Consider the following 23,137-nt stretch of genomic DNA (forward strand, 5'->3'; position numbering starts at 1 on the left):
ACTGTCTAATCTTATGGAAAAAATGAAATTCTATGACAGAGTTAGGGCGATATAAAAACTCCATGATGCAGTATGAAGAGAATCAAGAGCTATAGTTAACTAAGCATTCTGGCTTATACTGAGATAGCATACTGAATTTCCCATCCTTCAAAGATATAGTTAAATCTACATAATGCTGCTGCTTTATTTTTTTAGACAGTGAGAGACAGAAAGGTCTTCCTTCCGTTGGTTCATCCGCCAAATGGCTGCTACGGCCGGCTCACTGTGCCGATCTGAAGGCAGGAGCCAGGTGCTTCCTCCTGGTCTCCCATGTGGGTGCAGGGCCCAAGCACTTGGGCCATCCTCCACTGCACTCCTGGGCCACAGCAGAGAGCTGGATTGGAAGAGGAGCAACCGGGACAGAACCGGTGCCCCCTCTGGGACTAGAACCCGGAGTGCCGGCGCGGCAGGCGGAAGATTAGCCTAGTGAGCCGTGGCGCAGGCCAATGCTACTTCTTTGACCATGGATAGGATCTTCTAGACTCAGGGGCCAATGTCATAACCTCAGTTATGGCAATGGAAAAGCACAGAAGTCCAGTGAGCATGATTGGCCACATGGAAAGATGGCTGATAATCAGTTCTCACTGTTTGTACACTTGGTTCTAAATATGAAGAACAGTTGAAAGGAAGAGTGTAACACTAGAAAGGGAAGAACAGACTTACTGTTGGTCCAGGAGATTAAGCAACCTTTGAAGTTAGGACTTAACAACAGCTCCCCGATCAAGACTGGACAAGGCTCATTACGCAGAATAGGAAGATTAAACCTGAGTTACTGGAATTGAAATGTGTGCTTGTGTAGTTTATATTTATTTATTTATTTTCAATAGGCAGAGTGGACAGTGAGAGAGAGAGAGGAAGGTCTTCCTTTTGCCGTTGGTTCACCCTGCAATGGCCGCTGCGGCCGGCGCGCTGCAGCCGGCGCACCGCACTGATCCGATGGCAGGAGCCAGGTGCTTCTCCTGGACTCCCATGTGGGTGCAGGGCCCAAGGACTTGGGCCATCCTCCACTGCACTCCTGGGCCACAGCAGAGAGCTGGCCTGGAAGAGGGGCAACCGGGACAGAATCCGGCGCCCCGACCGGGACTAGAACCTGATGTGCCGGCGCTGCTAGGCGGAAGATTAGCCTGTTGAGCCACGGCGCCAGCCATATAGTTTATATTTTTAAGCCGGAGCCAGCCTGTGTACAAACAGCGGGATATGATGTGCAAGAAGCTGTGTGTGTCACGCTGCCTGGTGTATGTGCCTCATTACTGTGTCCACGTGGGTAAGGATCCCTGTTGAGAGCGTAACCACAGGGGAATTCCTCTGCCACTGTCAAGCTGATGCAGGGGTTGGTACTACCCAAGGCGATCTGTACACCACGTCCTATAGTCCTATAGGGAGGTATAGGGAGGGGGGGGAGTCCAGGAAAGGAGAGCTTTTTTTTTTTTTTTTTTTTTGGTGGCTGGGAACTACTCATTGTAAGTTTAAAAATGGGGCAAACAGCCATTACAGATCCTCTGGCTTGGTGTCCTGTAATTTAAACAGACGCCCTCGGTGAAAGGCAACTTCTTCCCCCTTGGACAACAGAGTACATGTTTAGCGTTCATCAGAGAACTTGGTAAACAGCTGACAGCCAACATCTACAAACCTTAACTAGGATGTCAGCTCCCTGGCACACAGGCTTCCCTTGTTGAAATGTTAGTTATGGGGTCCTGGCACCGTGGCTCCCTTGGTTAATCCTCCACCTGCGGCGCCGGCATCCCATATGGGTGCCGGGTTCTAGTCCCAGCTGCTCCTCTTCCAGTCCAGCTCTCTGCTGTGGCCCGAGAAGGCAGTGGAGGATGGCCCAAGTGCTTGGGCATCTGCACCTGCGTGGGAGACCAGGAGGAAGCACCTGGCTCCTGGCTTCGGATTGGTGCAGTACGCCAGCCGTAGCAGCCATTTAGGGAGTAAACCAAGGGAAGGAGGACCTTTCTGTCTCTCTCACTGTCTAACTCTATCTGTCAAATAAAAAAAAAAGAAAAAGAAATGCTAGTTATGTGCCATTGTCATTTCAATACTTATATCCCTGGAGATCTCTGAAACCAAGAAATGAAAAAAAAGCAAAATTCCCCAGAACTGAAAGGCAAAAAATTCTCCTACGCTATATAATTAAAATTAACAAAAGAAACAGACAGACTGCTACCTACATGGCACAGAGAGATGCCGGGGCTTCAAATGACTGATTTGCCACAGCAAGTAATTACTTTATGTTTTTCACAAACATTTGAAACCTGTTATTACTCTCACAGCGGCGCGCATGAACAGAAAACCGTCACCTAAGGGAGAAACGGGGAACTCGGCTGTAATTAATTTCTGGTCGAATATATCATGAAGCCTTTAATGTTGTCAATAAAAGGCTCTAGCCAGTAGAAATCCCCGCCTCTCCCTCCCTCCGCAGTCCCCAATACCTGAAAATGTTTAATCAGCGTCTTTGTGAGGCAGATTGCCTGGAGGAGAGTGAGAGGTGGCTTTAACAGGGACTGGAAAGGTGGGGCCATTGATCCACTCCCTCCCCTGACCTGTGCATCAGGAGAGGGAAGTCAATCAAGAGCCCGCCCCTTCCACCCCCATGTGTGTGTTTCTCATCTGACCGCATTTGCAACTGAGAGGAATAGAAGGTGTGCGCACTTCTGGGGAGGAATTTGAACGTGTAGATGGCAGGCAGTGGAAATCATTACTGCAGCCACGGAGGCCTGTGTCTTTAAAGGTTAGAGCACAAAGATTGAGAGTGCCTCCAGGAGAGAGGGAATGGCTGATCTCAATAAAACCTTTCCATCCACGGGAGAACCACAGCGCAGCAAAGGAGAAGAGAGCTGGAGCCCATGTGGCATTGCTGTTGGAGTAGCTGCAGGTTTATTTTCTGAATTCAAGCCTTGTAAGACCTTTGGAGGTCGTGTGAAAGCAGTAGCCAGCTCCTGCCTCTGTCTGACTCTTCCTGGATGTGTGGTGAGCAAATGCTGCCGTGAGAAGAATGGGCCTTGCATTTCTCCCTTCCACGTTCATCCGTACAGCCGGACATTGGTCCATCTGATCAGAGAGCAAATACTAAAGTCCCTGTCATGTACTATTGAATCTCAAATCTTCCCAATATCTTTTTGCAACTGGACTAAAGATATATTCCTTTAAAAAAAATTTTTTTTTGCTTGTGATAGTGTCTTTTGAGAGCTAGTGGTCCCATGGGTGGCTGACGTCACACAAGCCCCAGGCACCTCACAGCCGCCAGAGACTCCAGGGTTGACCTTCCGGTCAAACCCCTTGTCTGCAGAGCCGAAGCGACTTGCTCAGGGTTGAATTTGTTCATCAGCCACATGGTATTTCAACTAAGTGAAATACTATTTACTCCAACACTCCCAAGAACACAATCTGACTGCCTCAGTTTTTTTTTGTAAACTGAAAATAATGGCCACTACTTTGGGTGCGGGGAAGGGCAGGAGGTAGTTTTAATGATGATTGAAGTTCATCCAGAAAAGTGTTGTCAGGTTATTTTTACTTTGAATACCTGTAATAGGAGGAGGAAGAGACTGCACAAAAGGAGTATAGGGCAGGTGTTCACCCTGGTGGTCAAGATACCTGTGTCCCACACTGCAGTGCCTGGGTTGGATTCCTGACTCCAGCTTCCTGCTAATGGCCGCAGTGGTGTCCCGAGTAACTGGGTTCCTGCCACTCGTCTGGGAGACTTGGATCGAGTTCCCGGCCCCCAGCTTTGGTGGCCTCGGCATTTGGGGAGTGAACCAGTAGATGGGAGCTGGCTCTGTGTCTCTCAAACAATTTAAATAAAAATTAAAAAGATAAAGGAGTACTTTCTTAAAGAAAAGTGGCCTGGATGTTGTCTCTCACCATGAGGGCAGGCCACTGCTTCTCAGAGTGACTGAACTACTTGTATTATGATCTCCTGAGCACAAGTTCAAGTGCAGCTGCCAGGGCCCCCAGCCTCACTCTTCTAAATGAGAACTTTCAGGGACTGAGTTAGAGAGCTGCCACTTAGAACAAGTTCTCCAGGAAGTGCTCATCCCCTCTGGGCTTAGAGAACCATGTGGTTAAGCTGCTTATGGGCTGAAAGGTACCGGGGAAGCTCTTGGGATCAGGGGAGAGTGGGTCATGTGCTAGTTCTCATTTGTGGGACGGTTCGGAGAGAGTGGTCCCGGGTGTTAGGGGCTTGCTGCTTCAGGACAGGTGCCTGGAAGGTCAGCAGAAGACAGACGAGTGGCTCAGACATGCAAGGGCGAGCAAATTGAACCCCCTGCAACACAGACCACCAAGGGAGGAGTCTGCAGAGCCCCCAGCAGTTAAACTGCTAATGAAATGAACGACACTGCCAGCTATCAGAGCTCCCTGGAGATCAGGGGGAAAGACTGACAGCCAAGGCCCTACCTGAAAAATGAAATCATATTTTAATTAAAGTAAAAGCAAAGACCCAATATTTACCAAAATGGTAGTATTGCTTCACATGGTTAGGAGCATACATAGACTGATTAAATTTGAATACTGTATGTATGTATGTAGGTATGTATGTATTTAATTAATTAAAGGAGTTATAGAGACAGGCAGATCTTCCATCTGCTGGTTCACTCCTCCAGATGGCTGCAACGCAAGCCAGGAGCTTCTTCCAGGTCTCCCACACGGGCAGGAGCCCAAGCACTGGAGCCATCTTCTGCTGCTTTCCCAGGCCATTAGCAGGGAGCTGGACTAGAAGTGGAGCAGCCGGGTCTCGAACCAGCACCCGCAGGGGTTGCAGACATCAGCTTTACTCGCTATGCCACAATGCCAGCCCCTGCCTCTATTATTTTGTAAACTGCGCATGTAGTTTCTAAGATTTAATTTCTTCATCAATAAAACGCAATAATAACTATGTATACAGTTTTCGGGGAGGACTCAGTGAACCAATGCAGATAAAGCATTTACTTTGTGTCGTACCGAGTTCAGTTCTACAACAGTAGTAACAGCTACTCTTATTTTGGGACAGTAATAGATCATCATCATCATCACAGAGAGAAAGTAACCAATTTAAGTGCTAGGATAATTTACCTTAAAGTCACTTGTCTTCTCTAGGAGCTATCCTTATTTTAGAAAAAGCAGCTTAGATTCAGAGTTCTCTAAGGCTAGGCACAAAAACTATTTCTTGGTAATTTATTTGAAAAGGCACATTTTATGAAAAATAGAATTAAAAATTTTATGAAAAATGAAATTAAAACATGCCTTTACTTTTGGGCAAAAAGTTTTTTTTTTTTTTTCATGATCTGTATTTTCTGTGACTTTTTTTGAAGACCCCTCTTATGCACCAAATACACTTCTTTTAATTTCATTTTTCACAATCTTTTTGAAGAAGCCTAGTATTTAGCTAAAGATGCTGTCTGAAACATATGTGGAAAATCATATATACCAAGCATACTTTGAAACCCAGATCACATTCATAAGTACAGGGGACTGCTCACTATGAGCCTATTATAGAGAAATAAAGCAGGTGGGGGGGGTAGAGAATACTCAGAAACCAAAACACTAAAAACTCAATCATGCAACCAACTTATATTTGATCAAGGAGCTAAGACCAATTCCTGGAGCAAGGACAGCCTCTTCAACAAATGGTGCTGGGAAAACTGGGTTTCCACATGCAGAAGTATGAAGCAAGACTCCTACCTTACACAAAAATCTATTCAACATGGCTTAAAGATCTAAATCTATGGCCCGACACCATCAAATTATTAGAGAACACTGGGGGAAACCCACCCTGCAAGATATTGGCACAGGCAAAGACTTCTTTGGAAAACACCTCAGAGGCACAGGCAGGCAAAGCCAAAATTAACTACTGGGATTACATCAAATTGAGAAGCTTCAATACTGCTTGCAAAAGAAGCAGAAAAGAGGCAACTGACAGAATAGGAGAAAATATTTGCAAATTATTCAACTGATAAAGGATTAATAACCAGAATCTACAGAGAGATCAAGAAACTCTGCAACAACAAAACAGCAGCCCAATTAAGAGATGGATTAGGACCTAAATAGACATTTTTCCGAAGAGGAAATCCAAATAGCCAACAGACACATGGAAAAAATGTTCAGGATCTCTAGCCATCAGGGAAACGGAAATCAAAACCACAATGAGGTTTCCCCTCACCCCGATTAGAATGGCTCACATACAGAAATCAACAAACAAATGCTAGCAAGGATCTGGGGAAAAAGTACACTAATCCACTATTGGTGGGAATGCAAACTGGTAAAGCCACTATGGAAGACAGTTTGGAGATACCTCAGATATCTGAATATAGCCCTACCACATGATCCAGCCATCTCACTCCTTGGAAGTTAAATTGGCAAATAAAAGAGCTGTAAACAGAAGACTGGATAAAGAAATTATGGGCTATGTACTCTATGGAATACTATATGGCGGTAAAAAATGAAATCTAGTCATTTGCAACAAAATGGAGGAATCTGGAAAACATCATGCTGAGTGAATTAAGCCAGTCCCTGATCTGTGACAACTGAGCACCTAAAAGGAAACCTGTAGAGGTGAAACTGACACTATGAGAAACAATGACTTGATCAGCCCTTGTCCTGACTGTCGAGGAACAGCTTACTATTTTATTCTTTTTAGTATTTTCTTGTTCTACTTAATACCATTGGTTGAACTCTTTATTTAACACAGAATTACTCTTAGGTGTTTAAATACAATTGAAAATTGATCCCTGTAAAAAATAAGGGGGAATAAGAGAAGGAGGAGATGTACAGTTTGGCACACGTTCCCACGGACTTACCTCTAAGGGTAAAGCTAAAAACTTGCCAAGGGACTCCAAATCCGATTAAGTTGGCAGGTACTAATGTCATCTTATTAAAGTGATCAGTTTAAGCTCATAACTGATCATAAAGATAGGAATAAGCGTTAAAGGGATCACATAAATAAGACCAAATATCTGCTAATAACAACAGAATTAAAAAGAGGAGAATGATCCAACATGGGAAGCAGGCCACACAGCAGACTCATAGAATGACAAATGCCCTAAACAGCACTCTGGCCTCGGAATCAGTCGTTAAGTCATTTGGAGCACGCTATAAATCCCATGAGAGCATTTCAGGCATGGAAAGCCAAGACACTGTAGCAAAAAAATGGCCTACATGTAGCAAAGAATGGCCTAAGATCCCAGTGGAAAGAAGTACCTTTCTCTGAAGGGAGGAAAGAACTTCCACTTTGATTATGGCCTTGTCTAAATAATGTTGGAGTTTGTGACTCAGGAGGCTTCCATAGCCTTCGCAGCTCATGACAAGAGCCTCGGGTGATCACTGATGTCATAAATAGAGGGTCAGTCAACAACAGAACTCACTGTGAACTTGTTCCCCATGTAGGACCTATGTCCTTAATGAGTTGTACTATGAGAACTAATGGTAAAACTAGTCTTCAAACAGTACTTTATACTTTGTGTCTGGGTGCAAACTGTTGAAATCTTTTCTTTATATAGAGTTGATCTTCTGTATATAAAGATAATTAAAAATTAATGAAGAATGAGGTGGGACAGGCGTGGGGTTGGGAGGGCGGGTATGGGGGGAAGAACCACTATATTCCAAAAAGTTGTACCTATGAAATTCATATGTATTAAATAAAAGCTTTCAAAAAAACTCAATCATGAAAACTAGTCACTTTATAACTAAGTGGGGAGAGGGAAAATATAACAATTACAGCAATAAAATATTGGAAGATGGGAACAAATGAATGAGCAAGACGAACATCCCGAGATATTAACTTTGGAGTATAGAAAACCAAGGCAGAAAGGATTATAGAGAGAAACTGACAGGGGCCAGGCACATTTGGGAAGGATTTGCAGAGCAAAAGGGGCTTCAGCTGAGTGCTGACCAGGTCGTTCCCTGGGGCCATGTGGCCCCTTTGGCCAAGCAGGTGGGGGAAGGAAGAGAAGGGCTTTGGGTGGACAAGGGAGCAGCTGGACCTAGGATGTCCAGTTCTGACAAGGTTGGGAGCTCTGCTTTTACAACTACAGCAGAGTATCCTGGTTCCTCCTTTTAGCATCCAAACTTAAACACGTCATCTTTATTTAGAAAGCAAGACAGGTCAGCCTGCAGTCACCAGCTTCCAGTGAGAAGTCATGAAGTACATGTTCACTCCTGGGCTGCAGTCACGCATGCTCCATGTATGTTCAATACGATGCCACACTCACACCTTTCCCCACCCTTGGCCAACCTCACAGGGTAGGTTAATACACTTACATCCGTAGTGATTGACTACAGAGGTGTTACAGGATGTATTAATAGGAAAGATTTTGGACAGGTCACTTCTGACTCCTGCTCCTTGGGCTCTTTATTGGACAATAATACCACCTGCTATCTATGCTGTGCTCTGCATCATTCCGGTTCCAGCGTACAGGCCACAGAGGGAAGACTGCCTCTCTGCTAGGGCTTCAACCCTAAATTATACACTGGCTTACTGTCTGTACAAGGTACTGGGATGAGCATAATCAAAAGAAATCCTATGGGGTGGGGATTTTTGGCACAGTGGTTAGCAGCTGCTGCTTGGGATGCCTATTTCTGTAGCACAGTGCCTGGGTTCGAATCCCAGCTCACCCTCTGATTTCAGCTCCTGCTAATGCATTCCCTGGAAGAGCGCAGGTGATGGCCCAAGTCCACTTCGTCCCTACCACTCATGATGGAGACCTGGACTGAGTCCCAGGCTCCTGGCTTTGGCCTGACCCAGCCTTGGTGGCTGCAGGCATTTGGAAAGTGACCAGGAGATGAGAGATCTCTGCCTTTCAAATTTTTAAAAAAATATAAAATAGAAATCTTACTTAAAGCCTTTCATGGTAGATACATTTGTAAGAAATTGAGTACTGGTTACTGACGAGTACTCGTGGTTCTGAGATGTTCTAATGTAGCTCAGTAAGGAATGGACCCCGAAAGTAACAGATGGGTTAACTGTCACAAGCTTTGGAATCTGTAAGTACAATAAACACAGAAAAGGAAATCGGTAGAAAGAAGCATGGTCAGAACATGGCAGTAAAGTCAGATGGAGGCTGAAATCCACTCATACACAGATCTGCAAGAGGATTCTCCCAGGGGGCGGGCATACTCATTTTTGTTTTTTTCTGAAATTTTATTAACTAGTGTATTCCTGCTACCAGGCAGCAAGATCTGTGTAAGCCATCATATTTCCCAAGTCACTCTGGTCCTTGGGGAAGTCAGGGCTACCTTTTGATCACGATTAAATTAGAAAGGTTTAATAGAATTTTGGGGGAGCATCATTCAAAGAATTTCTGGCCAGCAGACTAATCTCTCCTATAAAATTAATCACAAACCCACATGGTTAATAATCTGGAGTCAGAAATGTGGGGTTTGACAGGTGAAGCTTGGAGAAGAGGTAGGTTGCTCTAGAATTAGAAAGGCACATAAGGCAGAAAAAAGCTGGGAAAAATGAACAAAAAAAAGAGGATTCCTTCTCAGAAACTAAACTGCTCTTCCAGCAAGGAAGCCGAAGGACCTTGTGATGGACAGGCGGGCGCAGTTCACGTTCACAGCCAAGTCGCCTGTGAGGGCTCCTTCAGGGGCAGTACCCACTCTTGATTTGGAGGAGTGACAGGGATCAGGGGACCACAGATCCCTGGCTGTCCGAGGGCGTCTCCAGCAGGTGGCAGCATGTCATTGCTAATACCCCCCTGACCAGCCTAGGCCCTGGTCACTCCAAATATGAAAACAAAACTCATGTTGCCATGCAATAGGTATGTAGGAAATAAGCCCGTGTAACAGCTCTTGGGGAGGAACTAGACATTCTCAGCCATGCTAGATACTCCTGGCCTTAGGGCACAGGGTCAGGGACAAAGCAGAAGCCCTAATCAGTGTGTGCGCAGTACCCAGGGGGGCTCAGACGTTCACTGTCACTCTGAGGCAGGCATCTGGAGAGTGCCTCAAACAGGAGCTGGAGAAATGAAGATGAGAGAATGAGTTCATGCATTGGGAAGAAAGACGCTGTGCCGTATAGGGAAAGTACCATTTCTGAGCAGGCAGCCATGGGGGTCGTGCCCTGTCTTTGGCTTTTATGCATTATCTGGGCCTTCTGACGCTTGTCCTAAATGTCCATTCCTTCCCTGTCCTTTTCAGGGGTTCAAATCTTCTTTCTCAGGCCTTTTACTGTTGGGTCTTCCCGAAGGATTATTCCCTGTCTACCGTATTATTTCCTCTAATGGTTTTAAACAACTGCACGATGGTTGTTCACCAAATCTGCTTGTTCAGTCCCAGCTCCTAGCTTACAGGGCCCATGGCCGGATAGACAACTTCACTGGGACGTTCCACAGCCAACTTCCACTCATCATGGCTACTGCTGATCTTCCTGTCATCCAGCCTGGAGGGGTACGGTCAGCTATTTTCTAGGATGCCTCTCCAATGACATTCTTCTGATGTCTTTCTCATGGTTGACATGCGCTATGGGTCTTGGAGCAGACAACAACATGGGGACAATGGCATCCTGATCACATTCTATCAAGGGGTATCTACTGTCAACATGATTTATGCTTGTTGATACTGACCTTCAGAAAGACAGGGTGGCTGCCAATTTGGTTTCTCGTAGATGACACTAGACATACTCTAATTGCATTTTGGTTTGCTCTTATTGTATCAGACCCCACTACAGAAGTGAGGAGTGTTCCAAATGCATAGATCTGAAGCTTGTTCCTACTTCAGGTAAGATGTGTAGGGAAGGGACCAGCGATGTGGCGGGGCACATATGGCCATGGCTTCGAGAACTGGCTGCCCCACTTCTGATCCAGATCCCTGCTAATGCACCCAAGAAAAAGTACTAGAAGATGGCACAAGTGCTTAGGCCCCTGCACCCACATGGAAGACCCAGAAGAAGCTCCTGGCTCCTGGCTTCAACCCCAGCCATTGAGGCCATCTGGGGAGTAGACCAACACACAGAAGATTCTCTCTCCTTCCCTCCCTTCCTCCTTCCGTCCGTCCATCCCTCCCTTCCTTCCTTCTCCATAATTCTGCTTTTCAAATAAATGAAAAATAAAAAAAGACGTGTAGGGAAGATAAGGGAATGCAAAACAAAGCATTTCAGGCCTCTCGTGAATCCCACCAAGCAGCCAGTTCTCTGGCTGAAGCGGATGTAACTTAGCAGCAGCATTGACAGGGGCGAAGACACCTTCCTCTGCAAAGTCTTCCCTTGACTTCCGGAACATGACCCTCTGCTGGTATCTGCCTCCTCTTTTGGCTGAGCTTTCTCAACTTGCTCTGCTGGGTTTTCTCCGGCATCTAAGTGGTTGGGGCACCCAAGACCTGCTTCTTAAACAGTTTTTCTCTCTGCTGTACAGCGTTCCCACTGAGATCTCACCTCCCACCCTTTCTCATGGCTTTAAATCCCTTCCATATGCTAATGATTCCCAGACCTCTCTCCACAGCACAGATCTCTTCCCCCAACTGTGGATTTGTAGATCCAGCAACTTCCTTTTTATCTCTAATTGGATGAATAATAGGCATCTCAAACTGAACATTTCAAACGCAAACTTTTGATGTTCCCTCCCTCTTGCCCTCCACATACTCAGCTGGGCTTTCTCATACCCTACTTCACATTCATTTTAGTAAATGAAAACTCTGGGCTTTTAATTGCTCAAGAAAAAAAAAAAAAACCCAGGAGTCACTGGTTCACTTCTAATCCCTCAGCAAATCCTGCCAGTTCTACTTTAAAATACAGTCCAATCTGACGCTTCTCCTTTTCCACTGCCACCGTCTTGGGCTGGATCACCACTGCCTTTCACCTGGGAGATCACTGTCATGGTTTTCTAATAGGTTCTCTGCTTTTGCCTTTACCTACAGTCTCCCCTCTCCATTCGTCCATTTTCAACACAGCAAGCAGAGTAATTGAATACGTTACCCTTTCTCTTCAAACCCTTTAACACCTTTCTGCCTTCCTCAAAGTAAAAGTCAACATCATTACAATGACCTTCAGGATCTCAACTCCTGGGACTGACATTGCAGTGTAGTGGGTAAAGCCACTGCCTGTGACACTGGCATCCCATAGAGGCACCAGTTCATGTCCTGGCTGCTCCACTTCCAATGCAGCTTCCTGCTAATGGCCTGGGAAAGCAGCAGAAAGTGGCCCCAATGCTTGGATCCCTGTTATCCACATGGGAGACCCAGATGAAGCTCCTTCATTCTGGTTCATCCCTGGCCATTGCAGTCATTTGGGGAGTGAACCAGTGGATGGATGATCTGTCTCTTCCCCTCTCTCTGTAACTCTGACTTTCAAAATAAATAAATTTTAAAAAAAAGAGATCTCAATTCCTTAAGTTAAACTTCTGGCCTCATCTCTCCTGCCTTTTGCTTATTCACCTCAGCCATTCTGTCTTCCAGCTGGGCCTCAGGTGTCCAACGTCCTCCTCTCTCTGGGTCTTTACCCTTAGATTCACTTTCCCACATACTCATTCCCAAGATGCCCACATGGCTTGATCCCAAGACCATCCTTAAGTGTTATTTTCTCGTCAAATATTTCCATGAACATCTAAAATTTCATATCACTTGGCACTGTCTATTCTTCCCATGCTGGGGTTTTCTTTTTATTTATTATTATTATTATTTATAGGCAGAGTGGACAGTGAGAGAGACAGAAAGGTCTTCCTTTGCCATTGGTTCACCCTCCAATGGCCGCCGCGGCTGGCGCGCTGCGGCCAGTGCACCGCGCCAATGCGAAGGCAGGAGCCAGGTGCTTATCCTGGTCTCCCATGGGGTGCAGGGCCACAGCAGAGAGCTGGCCTGGAAGAGGGGCAACTGGGACAGAATCTAGTGCCCTGACTGGGACCAGAACCCGGTGTGCTAGGTGGAGGATTAGCCTACTGAGCCACGGCACCGGCCCGCCATGCCAGGGTTTTCATCATATCATACATCATCATCTGACATACTTTACATTTTACTAATTTACACTTTTTTTTGTCTTGCCCACGATAATTCAAGTGCCATGAAGGCAGGACCTGACAAGAACACACATAAACAATAAATATCTCTTGAATGAATGACAGAATAAAAGGGGGTGAGAAAGCTTGTGTGAGAACTCTCCTGAGAACATACTGAATCTTGGCTTTCATCTCCATATTTGTCATTCACCACATGTAAGAGGGATACCTGTCCACAGACAAGAGGAGGGGGGACACTGAGCAGTGATGAAACCCCGGAGAAGAAAGGCAGGAAGTAGAGTTATAGGAGGGAGAGAGGAAAACAGAGGCTACCTATTGTGATGAGAGATATGGACACGAAAGAGAAAATGGGAGAGAGGCAAGAACTGGAAAGAAAACTCTGAGATCTCCTCCTTAAACAATGGCTTCGCTTTAGAAGGAATGCTCCTTGGGGGCTTGCCTACCTGTTCAGACCTCTCTTTTCAATCACCCCCACCCAGCTGGCTACAGGGACTTCCGTTTGGAAAAACAGATGGCAGCTCAGTTAAGATGATCTGGGATGAAAGGAACTAAAAGGCAACTCAAAGCCCTTCTACTTTTTAGCTAATCTGCAGGGATTTTCCTAGAAGAGTCTGAAAATGAATGATGGGGTCATAATGGTCCAAAGCCATGGTAGAGCTTCAGCGATCGTAACCTTGGAGAGCAGGGCTCCCTGTGATGCTGGCTGCGCTACAGTCATCTTCCTCCTGGCTCAGCCCAGGGTCATCCTCCTATTGGAGATGAGTAAAGGTATGCATGAAAAGAGACAACAGCACCTCAGGTAGAAGAAGCTGCATAAATGCAATCACTCCAGCCCCCTCACTTCTTGAGTACAGGGAGGTGTTCTGTTTTCCACCGGCCGGGAAGATTATGGAAGTAAAAAAACCACAATGCTTTGCAACTTCTTGTTAAGTAAGTTTTCTGACACATGGCAACTAGTGATTAATTGCTGTGTTAGATGATACCATTCCTGCAGAGATTTGCTGGAAATACAGATGCTGTCCACGCTCGATTAGACATTGCTTAAGGAATGCTGAGGCACACTGCAGCAGTCTGTTATTTCTGGCTATTTTGGTACCGCTGTTATATTTATTTTACATAGCTTCAAATTCAATAGAATTGATGGAGCCCATTTCACAAAACCTGTCCCTACCAAAAACAAGAATGGAAAAAATAAGGCTATAAAGTGTGTCTGTATGAGAGCAAGAGAAAATGAGACTGAAAGAGACTATGAATAGTAGGGATGCACTGTTCTTTTTTTTTTTTATAATGCTTTCTGCTCCACAGAGATAGAACTGCAAGGGAGATGCGTTGTTTCTCATGAGCCTATAGGAAAACTGACCCACGTCAGGTGGCTAAAATTTTCAGGACAGAAAACATAACCTAATGTATCATTATCTGAGCCCTTCATCAACGCCGAAATGAGCCTGACTTTGATTTCCATTCATTCATTCAGCACATTTGGAGAGCACTCACTCTCATCCAGGCACCAGACCTACAGTGCTGGCCTCTGGAGCTTACAGTCCAGGGAGGAGGAGCCTTCTGGGCAGTATGGAAGGACAGGGTCCTCTAATGCTATTTGTTTATGCCACTCTACCTACTTCATTTCAGAATCCACTGAAGAAAAAGGAGTACTGGTAACTTCCTCTCTCCAGTGGTAATATTCAGCTTACACCGACTCCCTTGCGTGTAATTCACAAACCCAACCATGAAAAGCATGACTGGGTTGCCAACCAATTATTTCCCAAAGAAATGTTTCATCAGCACGCGGCCCCCTGTTGCCGCCCTCACCACTGCCCGGGCAGGATTTCATGACTCACATGCCCGTTTTCTCCAGAACACAGTCAGGCCCCTGACTGTCAGATATAAACTATGTTAATTTACTTAAACTTCAAAAAAAAAATCATTTAAGAAAGGATGATTGACTTTAGGAAAGACATTCCTCAGAGAATCAGTAATGGTTTTCTTTGTCTCCTGAGTGTCTTACGTTCTTAACTTCCCCTTGTCAATGTCATTATGAATGGAGTAATTCAATAATGAGCCCGTTCCCCACAAGAGCGGCCACACACACACAGCATTCACCTGGTTTTCCTAATCAGAACAAGGAAGGCTTTCTCCCAGATTTAGCCTAAATCAGGAAATGTACTGAACACACACACACACACACTTGCAAATAAGAAAGAGGGAAGAAGGACAGAAAAGCAGAGGAACTGGATAGCAGTGGAGCAAATGGAGTAACAGATTAGGAAATATTCAAAATGAACATATTAGTATGTGGTTCAGTTTTTAAAAGATTATTTCTTTGGCGGGGGGGGGGAGAGAATGAGAGAGAGAATATCTTCCATCTGCTGATTCATTCCCCAAACGACCACAGCAGCCATGGCTAGGCCAGGCTACATCCAGGAACCAGAAACTCCACCTGGGTCTCCTACAGGGGTGGCAGGAACTCAAGTACTTGGGCCATTATCTGCTGCCCACCAGGTAATAGGAGGAAGCCGGACAGGAAGCAGAATATTCAGGACTCAAAACCAGCACTCTGATAAAGGATGCTGGTGTTGCAAGTGGTAACTTAACCTGCTGTGCCACAGCATAAGCCCCTACATGGTTCATTTTCAAAAAAAGATCAGGGTGTGTGTGTGTATACATGTATGTTTATAACTGGCAATGTGACAAAATAGTTCATCATCCTGAATGCCTGAAGGGTTGTTTCAGATTTTTGTGAACTTGTCAAAGTCTCAAAAAATCAAATGAAAAGACACAGGAGTAGCAGGCAAGAACATTCTGGAATACTGAAAACAAGTTGCTTTTTAGCCATAGAGACTTCTGGAAAATTAAGGATTTTAAGGAATAATCCAGCTAGGTAGAAATAGCTACAGAACATGTAGATACCAGAATCATCATCTATCCTCTTCAAAACTCATTAAACTTTCATTGAAACACTACTGGTTGGATGATTTAAGTAAAGTATAGACAATGTTAAGACCAAAGGAAGAGAGAACAAAATTAAGTCTCAAATTTGAAAAAGTGCCTTATAAAGAAACATTAGAAGTGGAGATCAGTCAACCTGGAAAAGGGAAGGAACACTGATTAATAAACACTTTTGCTCCTGAAATTACGAGGGGAAGATGGGTTTCTGTTGGAGCAAGACAGACGAGATGAGGAAATAGATGAATGTAAAAACACAACACTCGCTAGGTACAATGTGAGGAAAATTCAGGTGTACAAACTTTGCAAATGATTAAACCAAATGATTCAGTTAGAACACAGAATATTTGTTCAGGCATGGAAAGTAATATTGGCCAGGAATATTAATGAATGTGGAAAAAAATCATGTTCTCAACATTGTACAGGAAAATGCAATCAAATTAATATAAAATTATATTAGCCCCAACTTTGTGAAAAGAGAAAACATACATGTATAAATGTGTGAAAAGTCACACAGACATACAGCATGTGCCCAACAGCCTGGAGAAAGCATACTAAACACTACAGTCTTTAGATCAAAGGTTTATGAGTGATGTTTCTAGTCTTTGCATTCATATTGTATGCAATGAGCACTTAGTAGTTTTATTCGCACGCAAAAATAGTTAAAGTTTTGTAGTGAAAAGAACTTAGGATGGACAGTAGGAAAAACTCTCTGCCTAAGGGATTTAAGCATTTAATAGCCTTGTAGAATTACCTTCTCTGTGACCTAAGAACATTTCCCTGTTTCTTTCTTGTTTCTAACGAAGTTTTTAAAGAAGTACCAATCATCTATTTTAAAAGGTGACTTTGTGCAGTGAGTGAAGTCTTGCCTTTGGTATGAGAAACCGGGCCCAGTGTCCCCTCCTACCTTGCAAAGTCCAGGTCTGCCTCCCGGGACATGGTGATGTTGGTCAGATTCTGCTGAAGAACAAAGATGTTCCTGCACATTTTCTTGATGCCAGACTCACTGATGCGCCTGAAGTACTGGGCACCGTTGATGAGGATGCAGGAAATCAGGTGTCCCAGGCCTGTAGGGTCAGCACAGGGCAGTGGGGAAAAAAGAAAAAGCAGATTGGTGGCATCCCTCAGGAACCTGCACCCAGGATCGCTCCCTCGGGACCCTCCACAGATTGAAATGACCAAAGGAAACACATCTCTTGCTGGTTGCATCAGCTGATCTTACAATAGTATCAGAGCATTTCTTCATTGTTCTAGTGGTTACAAATGGGAGGACTTCCTGCTCCTAGCATATCCAGGGGTCTGGCATTGTCATGTGCACTGGGAACCACCATGCCAAGGGCTGAGACAATATGCCAAGTTGCTGTAAACTCTTAAATTACCTCCTAAGAGCTTCTGCTTTCCTGGACAGACACTTGGGAAGCAGAGAACAGATGTACAATGACTTATAAGGCCTCTCCTCCCTCAGAGAAAGCAGACACAGAAACTTTTGGTCCCCAAGCTGATTGGCAATCCATGTAAGTAAAAAAATAAATCAACAGAAAAATGGGTGTTGGCAACACTGCTAATATACCCCCAACACTGGCAAGTAAAAATAAATAAATAGGGTTGCTGATAATAATATACCTCAACACTGGCAATGGGGTTCTAATATTTTTTTAAAAAAGAATTTGTTTATTTGACAGGTAGCGAGAGAGAGTGAAAGAGAGAGAGAAACATGAGCGAGAATGCATGCGCTTCATCTAATGGTTCATGTCCCAAAATGACCCAATGCTGGGGCTGTCCCATGCCAAAGGCATGAGCCCAAAACTCCATGTATGTCTCCCACAAGGTGGCAGTGGCTCAAGAACTTGGGCCGTCATGCCTTGCTTTCCCCAGGCACATATATAGAAAGGAGCTGTACTGGAAGCAGAGTGGGAGAGGAATGGAGTCGACGTTCCGACACAGGATATTGCGTGGTGTAAGCAGCTGCTTAACCCACTGCATCGCGATGCTGGCCCCGATTGCTTAGACTTCTCAAGTTGTAACGGGAGAGACTGTCATCCCAGACAGAGGTGGAGGCAGAGCAGATCATGCATTAACTGCTGAGTTCTCATGAGCCCCCCACGAACATTTCTGGGGTCCCGCAGTTCTTTCACCTGAAGGATTGTCTTAGGGTCTCATGGAACTGGGCAGAGGACAGCTCAGGACGCCAGCAATCTAACAGGGTCCCTTCAGACTGTTCCATGTAATGACCTTGAGGAGTGCTGGTTCCAAACAGTACCTGGGTTACTCGTTTTAAAATATTTTAATTCTAAACACTGGGAATCAAATCAACATTTCTTCCACCTTTGTATCATATTCTTGCAAAGTTGGATCCTAGCAGGGCAAAACTGGTCTGAATAGTCACAGGTAGTCTACTATGAGGAGACTTCAAAAAGTTCCTGGGCCGGCGCCATGGCTCAACAGGCTAATCCTCCGCCTTGCGGCGCCGGCACACCGGGTTCTAGTCCCGGTCGGGGCACCGATCCTGTCCCGGTTGCCCCTCTTCCAGGCCAGCTCTCTGCTGTGGCCCGGGAGTGCAGTGGAGGATAGCCCAAGTGTTTGGGCTCTGCACCCCATGGGAGACCAGGAGAAGCACCTGGCTCCTGCCATCGGAACAGCACGGTGAACCAACGGCAAAAGGAAGACCTTTCTCTCTGTCTCTCTCTCTCACTGTCCACTCTGCCTGTCAAAAATAAAAAAAATAAAAAAAAAAAGTTCCTGGGAAAAATAGATTTAAAAGATGAGCTTATTTTGGTGAAAAACAACAAAAAGAACAACAACAAAAAACAATTGAAATCCATGCACAGCTTGTTGATAATATGCATTTTCCACAGACTTTTTGAAGACCCTGTGTTATTTTTGTTATTTTCTCTTCTAAAGTCACAGTGCAGATCACATCTTCTGTTTCAGTGGCTCCTTCTATCCTCAAAATTAAGGTGAAAGTAGAAGGGACAGGCATGCATTTGGAGCAGTGGTTACGATACAGCTTGCTTTGCCCACATCCCAAATCAAGGCACCTGGTTTGAGTCCCGGCTCCACCTCTGACAGTTTCCTGCTAATGTGCACCCCAGAAGGAAGCAGATGAGGGGTGAAGTAGATGGGACTCTGAGTTCTAGGTTCCTGACTTTGGCCTGGCCTTGTCCTACCTATTGTGGGTACTTGCAGGAGTGGATGGGAGATTTTTGTCTAGGTCTCTTTCAAATAAAATGAAAATAAAATTTTTTAAAAATTGGTGACTGTAGAAATCTGACAGTAGGATTGAAAAGTCATCAGTCTGAATATTTTTTAAAAAATCAAAGCAGAAAAGGGAGAGGGAGTATGCAGTCTCTTTCGCTTCAACTTCACTCACCTAATGTTTCAAGAGCACCAACTTGACGGTGCAACTGCTTGTATTTGAAAGTGAAGAAAAAGAAACAGGACCAGGGAGGCTGCATTTAAAGCTAGACAACTATATTAACAAAACAAAACAAACCTGTAGGTCAAGATTTAGTGCCATTCTCCCAAGCCTATAACTTTAGATATAATTTTGTTCTGCCATGCTTTTAGGGGGCTTGCCCAAAAGTGTAGGCTCTGAGGAGCACTGTTTGTAGAGAATGAGAAATAATCACACATTATAGCAGGTGCATGATAGAAATGACATTGTGAGATGAGTGCTAGGAACATTGATGCCCAGAGGTTGGGAAGAGGCAAGCGGGAAACTGTGCAGTACTCAACAGGGACTCCTGGGTGGGCACCGCGGGGTCAGGTGCAGGGTATTACAGCTGCCCCAGACTCCTAGTAGCACAGGGCCTAGACCAAGTCCTCCCATCACTTAAGCTTTTCGTGAAAGTCTTTTAAAAGGGTTTGCTTTCCGAAAACATCTCCATCTCTGTGATTGGCTCTTTATAATTTAATGGGAAAATATGGTCTGGGGGCTTAGGTGTTAAGATTGCTGGAATGGAACTGTTTCCTAACAAGACCATTGGCCATGCACTGACACTCTGACATCACTAGTTTGCTACAGTCCTTTGGACAGTGCACCCTCTTAAATTTTTTAAGTAAAACTGGTTTAGTCTTGTGAGAGAACACACAAGCACACTGAAACATGTAAAATGAGGCGGTAATTTGAAATCCTAACAGGGGTACGAGAGGTGGAATTCAGCGTGAGAACCTATTTGGCCAGCATGGCGTTTGTCCAAGCTGTGAAGGCAAGAATCTATAGATGACACTTGCTGTCTCTGCCAGCCTTCCTGGCCAGCCTGCACCCTGGTTTTTCGGAAGGCATTAACGGAGACAACCTTCCCTCCTCCCAAAAAAATCACTCTGGCCAGAGGCTTCCATTCTTTCCAGATGAGAATGCCTTCTTTGAGCCATTGAGCGAAAGCCTCCCCTGCTGTGACAAGTTTGGACAACGAGGGATCTTTCAGGGTTCTACCTTCACATTCTCTGTGCTGTCCTTCTCTTCTGAGCTCCTCTGGAGTTCACTGGTAGCCCACTCTGCACATGGACCCAAATCTTAGGAGTGGTGTGCCAGGGAAGCAGCTGGGCAGCTGCCTGCCTTACCTTGGGTACCTCTCCTTATCCACCAGGAGCAGGTGCAGCCACATTGTTGTCTACCCAGACCTCAACAGGGAGGCAGGTCGTGTAACACACAAACAGTTCCCCACCCTCCACCCCCCAGAAGTCGGGAACTCAAAGAACACAGAAAATCGGGAAGCCTCTGCCCCTCCCTTCTTCCCAGGCTCCCGGAGACGGAGGTAGGGCCTGACCTTCGAAGATGTACTGGAACTTGTGCTGCTGCAGGCTCGCGCTCATGGCCTCCTCGATGGCGCTGATGTCTTTGTTCAGTTTCACCACCAGGGGGTCATAATCCATACTTTCCACGTTGGCGACGATGGCATAGTTCCCCTCTTTTGCCAGAGGGATGAGATAGTGGAAGCAGTGAACCCTGAAAAACAGAGAGAGGGGAAGAGCAGTTAATACTGAATTCTTCCAGGCACGAGGATGATCCTGTTGTGGGGGATCTCCCAAGTCCTCGCAGCAACAGCAATAGCAGCCTGCTGATTTTTTTTTTTTTTTTTTTGACAGGCAGAGTGGACAGTGAGAGAGAGACAGAGGAGAAAGGTCTTCCTTTTTGCCGTTGGTTCACCCTCCAATGGCCGCTGCAGTAGGCGCGCTGCGGCCAGCACACCGCGCTGATCCGATGGCAGGAGCCAGGTGCTTATCCTGGTCTCCCATGGGGTGCAGGGCCCAAGCACTTGGGCCATCCTCCACTGCACTCCCTGGCCACAGCAGAGAGCCGGCCTGGAAGAGGGGCAACCGGGACAGGATCGGTGCCCCGACCGGGACTAGAACCCGGTGTGCCGGCGCCGCAAGGTGGAGGATTAGCCTAGTGAGCTGCGGCGCCGGCTAGCCTGCTGAATTTTTATGTCTGCCCACCTGCTGAACCTCTTTTTTTTTTTTTTTTTAAGATTTACTTATTTATTTACTTGAAAGGCAGAGTTACAGAGAGGCAGAGAGAGGTTGAGAGAGAGAGGTCTTCCATCCACTGGTTCACTCCCCAAATGGCCACTACAGCCAGGACTGGGCCAATCCAAAGCCAAGAGCCCAGAGACTCCTACTCTTCTCACATGTGGGTACAGAGGCCCAAGCACCTGGGCCATCCTCCACTGCTTTCTCAGACCACAGCAGAGAGCTGGATTGGAAGAGGAGTGGCAGGGACTCAAACCGGCACCTATATGAGATGCTAGTGCTGCAGGCAGCAGCTTTACAGCTATGCCACAGTGCTGGCCCCACTTTTTTTTTTTTTTTCTAAACCATAAGCTACCTTTGTATTCTATAGCACAACTGAGTGATCTGGATTAAGTCAGCTTCTATCATCTTTGCTTGGTTAATCCCTACAGTGTTAGAAAGAAATAGATGAATCCAGAAATTCTGTTTAATGACAGTATTGAGTGCACAGGGTGAAAAGCATCACAAATATCTTTCAAGAGATAATGCTGCAATGAAAATGAGAGGCAGAGTTCAGGGATGCTAAAAGTGCGGGCTTTGGAAAGAAACAGCTTTGGCTTTAATTCCTTACTCCAATGTACACTGGCAAGTTGCTTTATCTCTGTCTCAATTTCCTTATCCATGCCATGGGGTTATCAGTAGCACCTACCTTCTAGGGTGCTGTGTGGAGCTACTTTGCATAAAGCATATAGCACATGAAGCCGCTTCATGAACAGGCTTCTGTGTAAATATACATTTTCATTTCTCTGGATCACGTGGCAGGTGCATGTGTGATTTTGTAAAATGAGGCCGGGCTTCTTTCTGAAGGAGCCACGCCCTTTTGCTCTCCTGCCCGTGGTGCACGGGAGCTCCACCTTCTCACCAGCCTCACTGTGGCCAGCTGTTTAAGAAGTTCCTAGTCATTCTGCTAGATGCATAATGGTATCTCATTTTGATTTTAGTTTCCTAATGACTAATGATGTGGAATATATTTTTCCATCTATTTATCTTGGGTGAAGTATCTGTTCTTATCATGTGCCCATTTTTTCTCTCTTTTTTTTTTGTTTTCTTCTTTTTTATTTGCATGCATTTCATAAATACAACATTATGAACACAGTAACTTTCCCCACTATACACCCCCTCCCACCCACACTCCTACTCCTCTTCCCTCTCCTGTTCCCTGTCTTGTTTTTTACCATGATCTATTTTCATTTAACTTTATATACAGAGAATTAACTATTCTAGGTAAAGAGTTGAGTGCTTTGTATGAAAGAAAAAGAAAAAGAATAAAAAAGAGAAAAAAAATTAAAAACAGAAAAAAGAGAAACCTGTTCCTCAACAGTACAGACAAGGGCTGTTCAAAGTTACTGCATCTCGAAGGTAATTACACTTTTTTCTCCTTTTTTTCTTCCTTCCTTCCCCCCTTTCCTTTTAAACTTAATTATGTTTAAAGAAGAACCCAAGAATGATACATCTTTTTCAAGCTCTTAGATATAACCATAACTTAGGAGACATAAGAATACCCTCTGCTCAATAAAAGGAAATCAATCTTTGGGAACATTTTTACTATCAAGTCTCATAATGCAGCTGTTTGGGGACAGAGGTCCTGCATGGGGAGTTAGTGCACAGTGACTCCTGTTGTTAATTTAACAAATAACACTCTCACGTGTGACATCAGTGATCACCCAAGGCTCTTGACATGAGCTGCCTCGGCCGTGGAAGCTTTTGGGATCTATAACTTAGCA

At 45.2% G+C, this 23,137-nt stretch overlaps 1 protein-coding gene across 2 annotated transcripts in view; it reads right to left on the minus strand.

Annotated features, from left to right (window-relative positions):
* EXOC4 (exocyst complex component 4) overlaps window positions 1-23,137 on the minus strand; it is an 862,020-nt gene that overhangs the window by 43,825 nt on the left and 795,058 nt on the right. For both annotated transcript variants that reach the window (XM_062198862.1, XM_062198781.1), the window contains exons 16-17: window positions 20,672-20,850; window positions 16,810-16,969 (exon numbers count right to left, since the gene is read on the minus strand). In XM_062198862.1, the coding sequence (XP_062054846.1) occupies window positions 16,810-16,969; window positions 20,672-20,850 (339 nt within the window). The remainder of the gene's footprint in view (window positions 1-16,809; window positions 16,970-20,671; window positions 20,851-23,137) is intronic.

The sequence above is a fragment of the Lepus europaeus genome, chromosome 1 (genome assembly GCF_033115175.1).
Source record: "Lepus europaeus isolate LE1 chromosome 1, mLepTim1.pri, whole genome shotgun sequence".
Classification (NCBI taxonomy): Eukaryota; Metazoa; Chordata; class Mammalia; order Lagomorpha; family Leporidae; genus Lepus; species Lepus europaeus.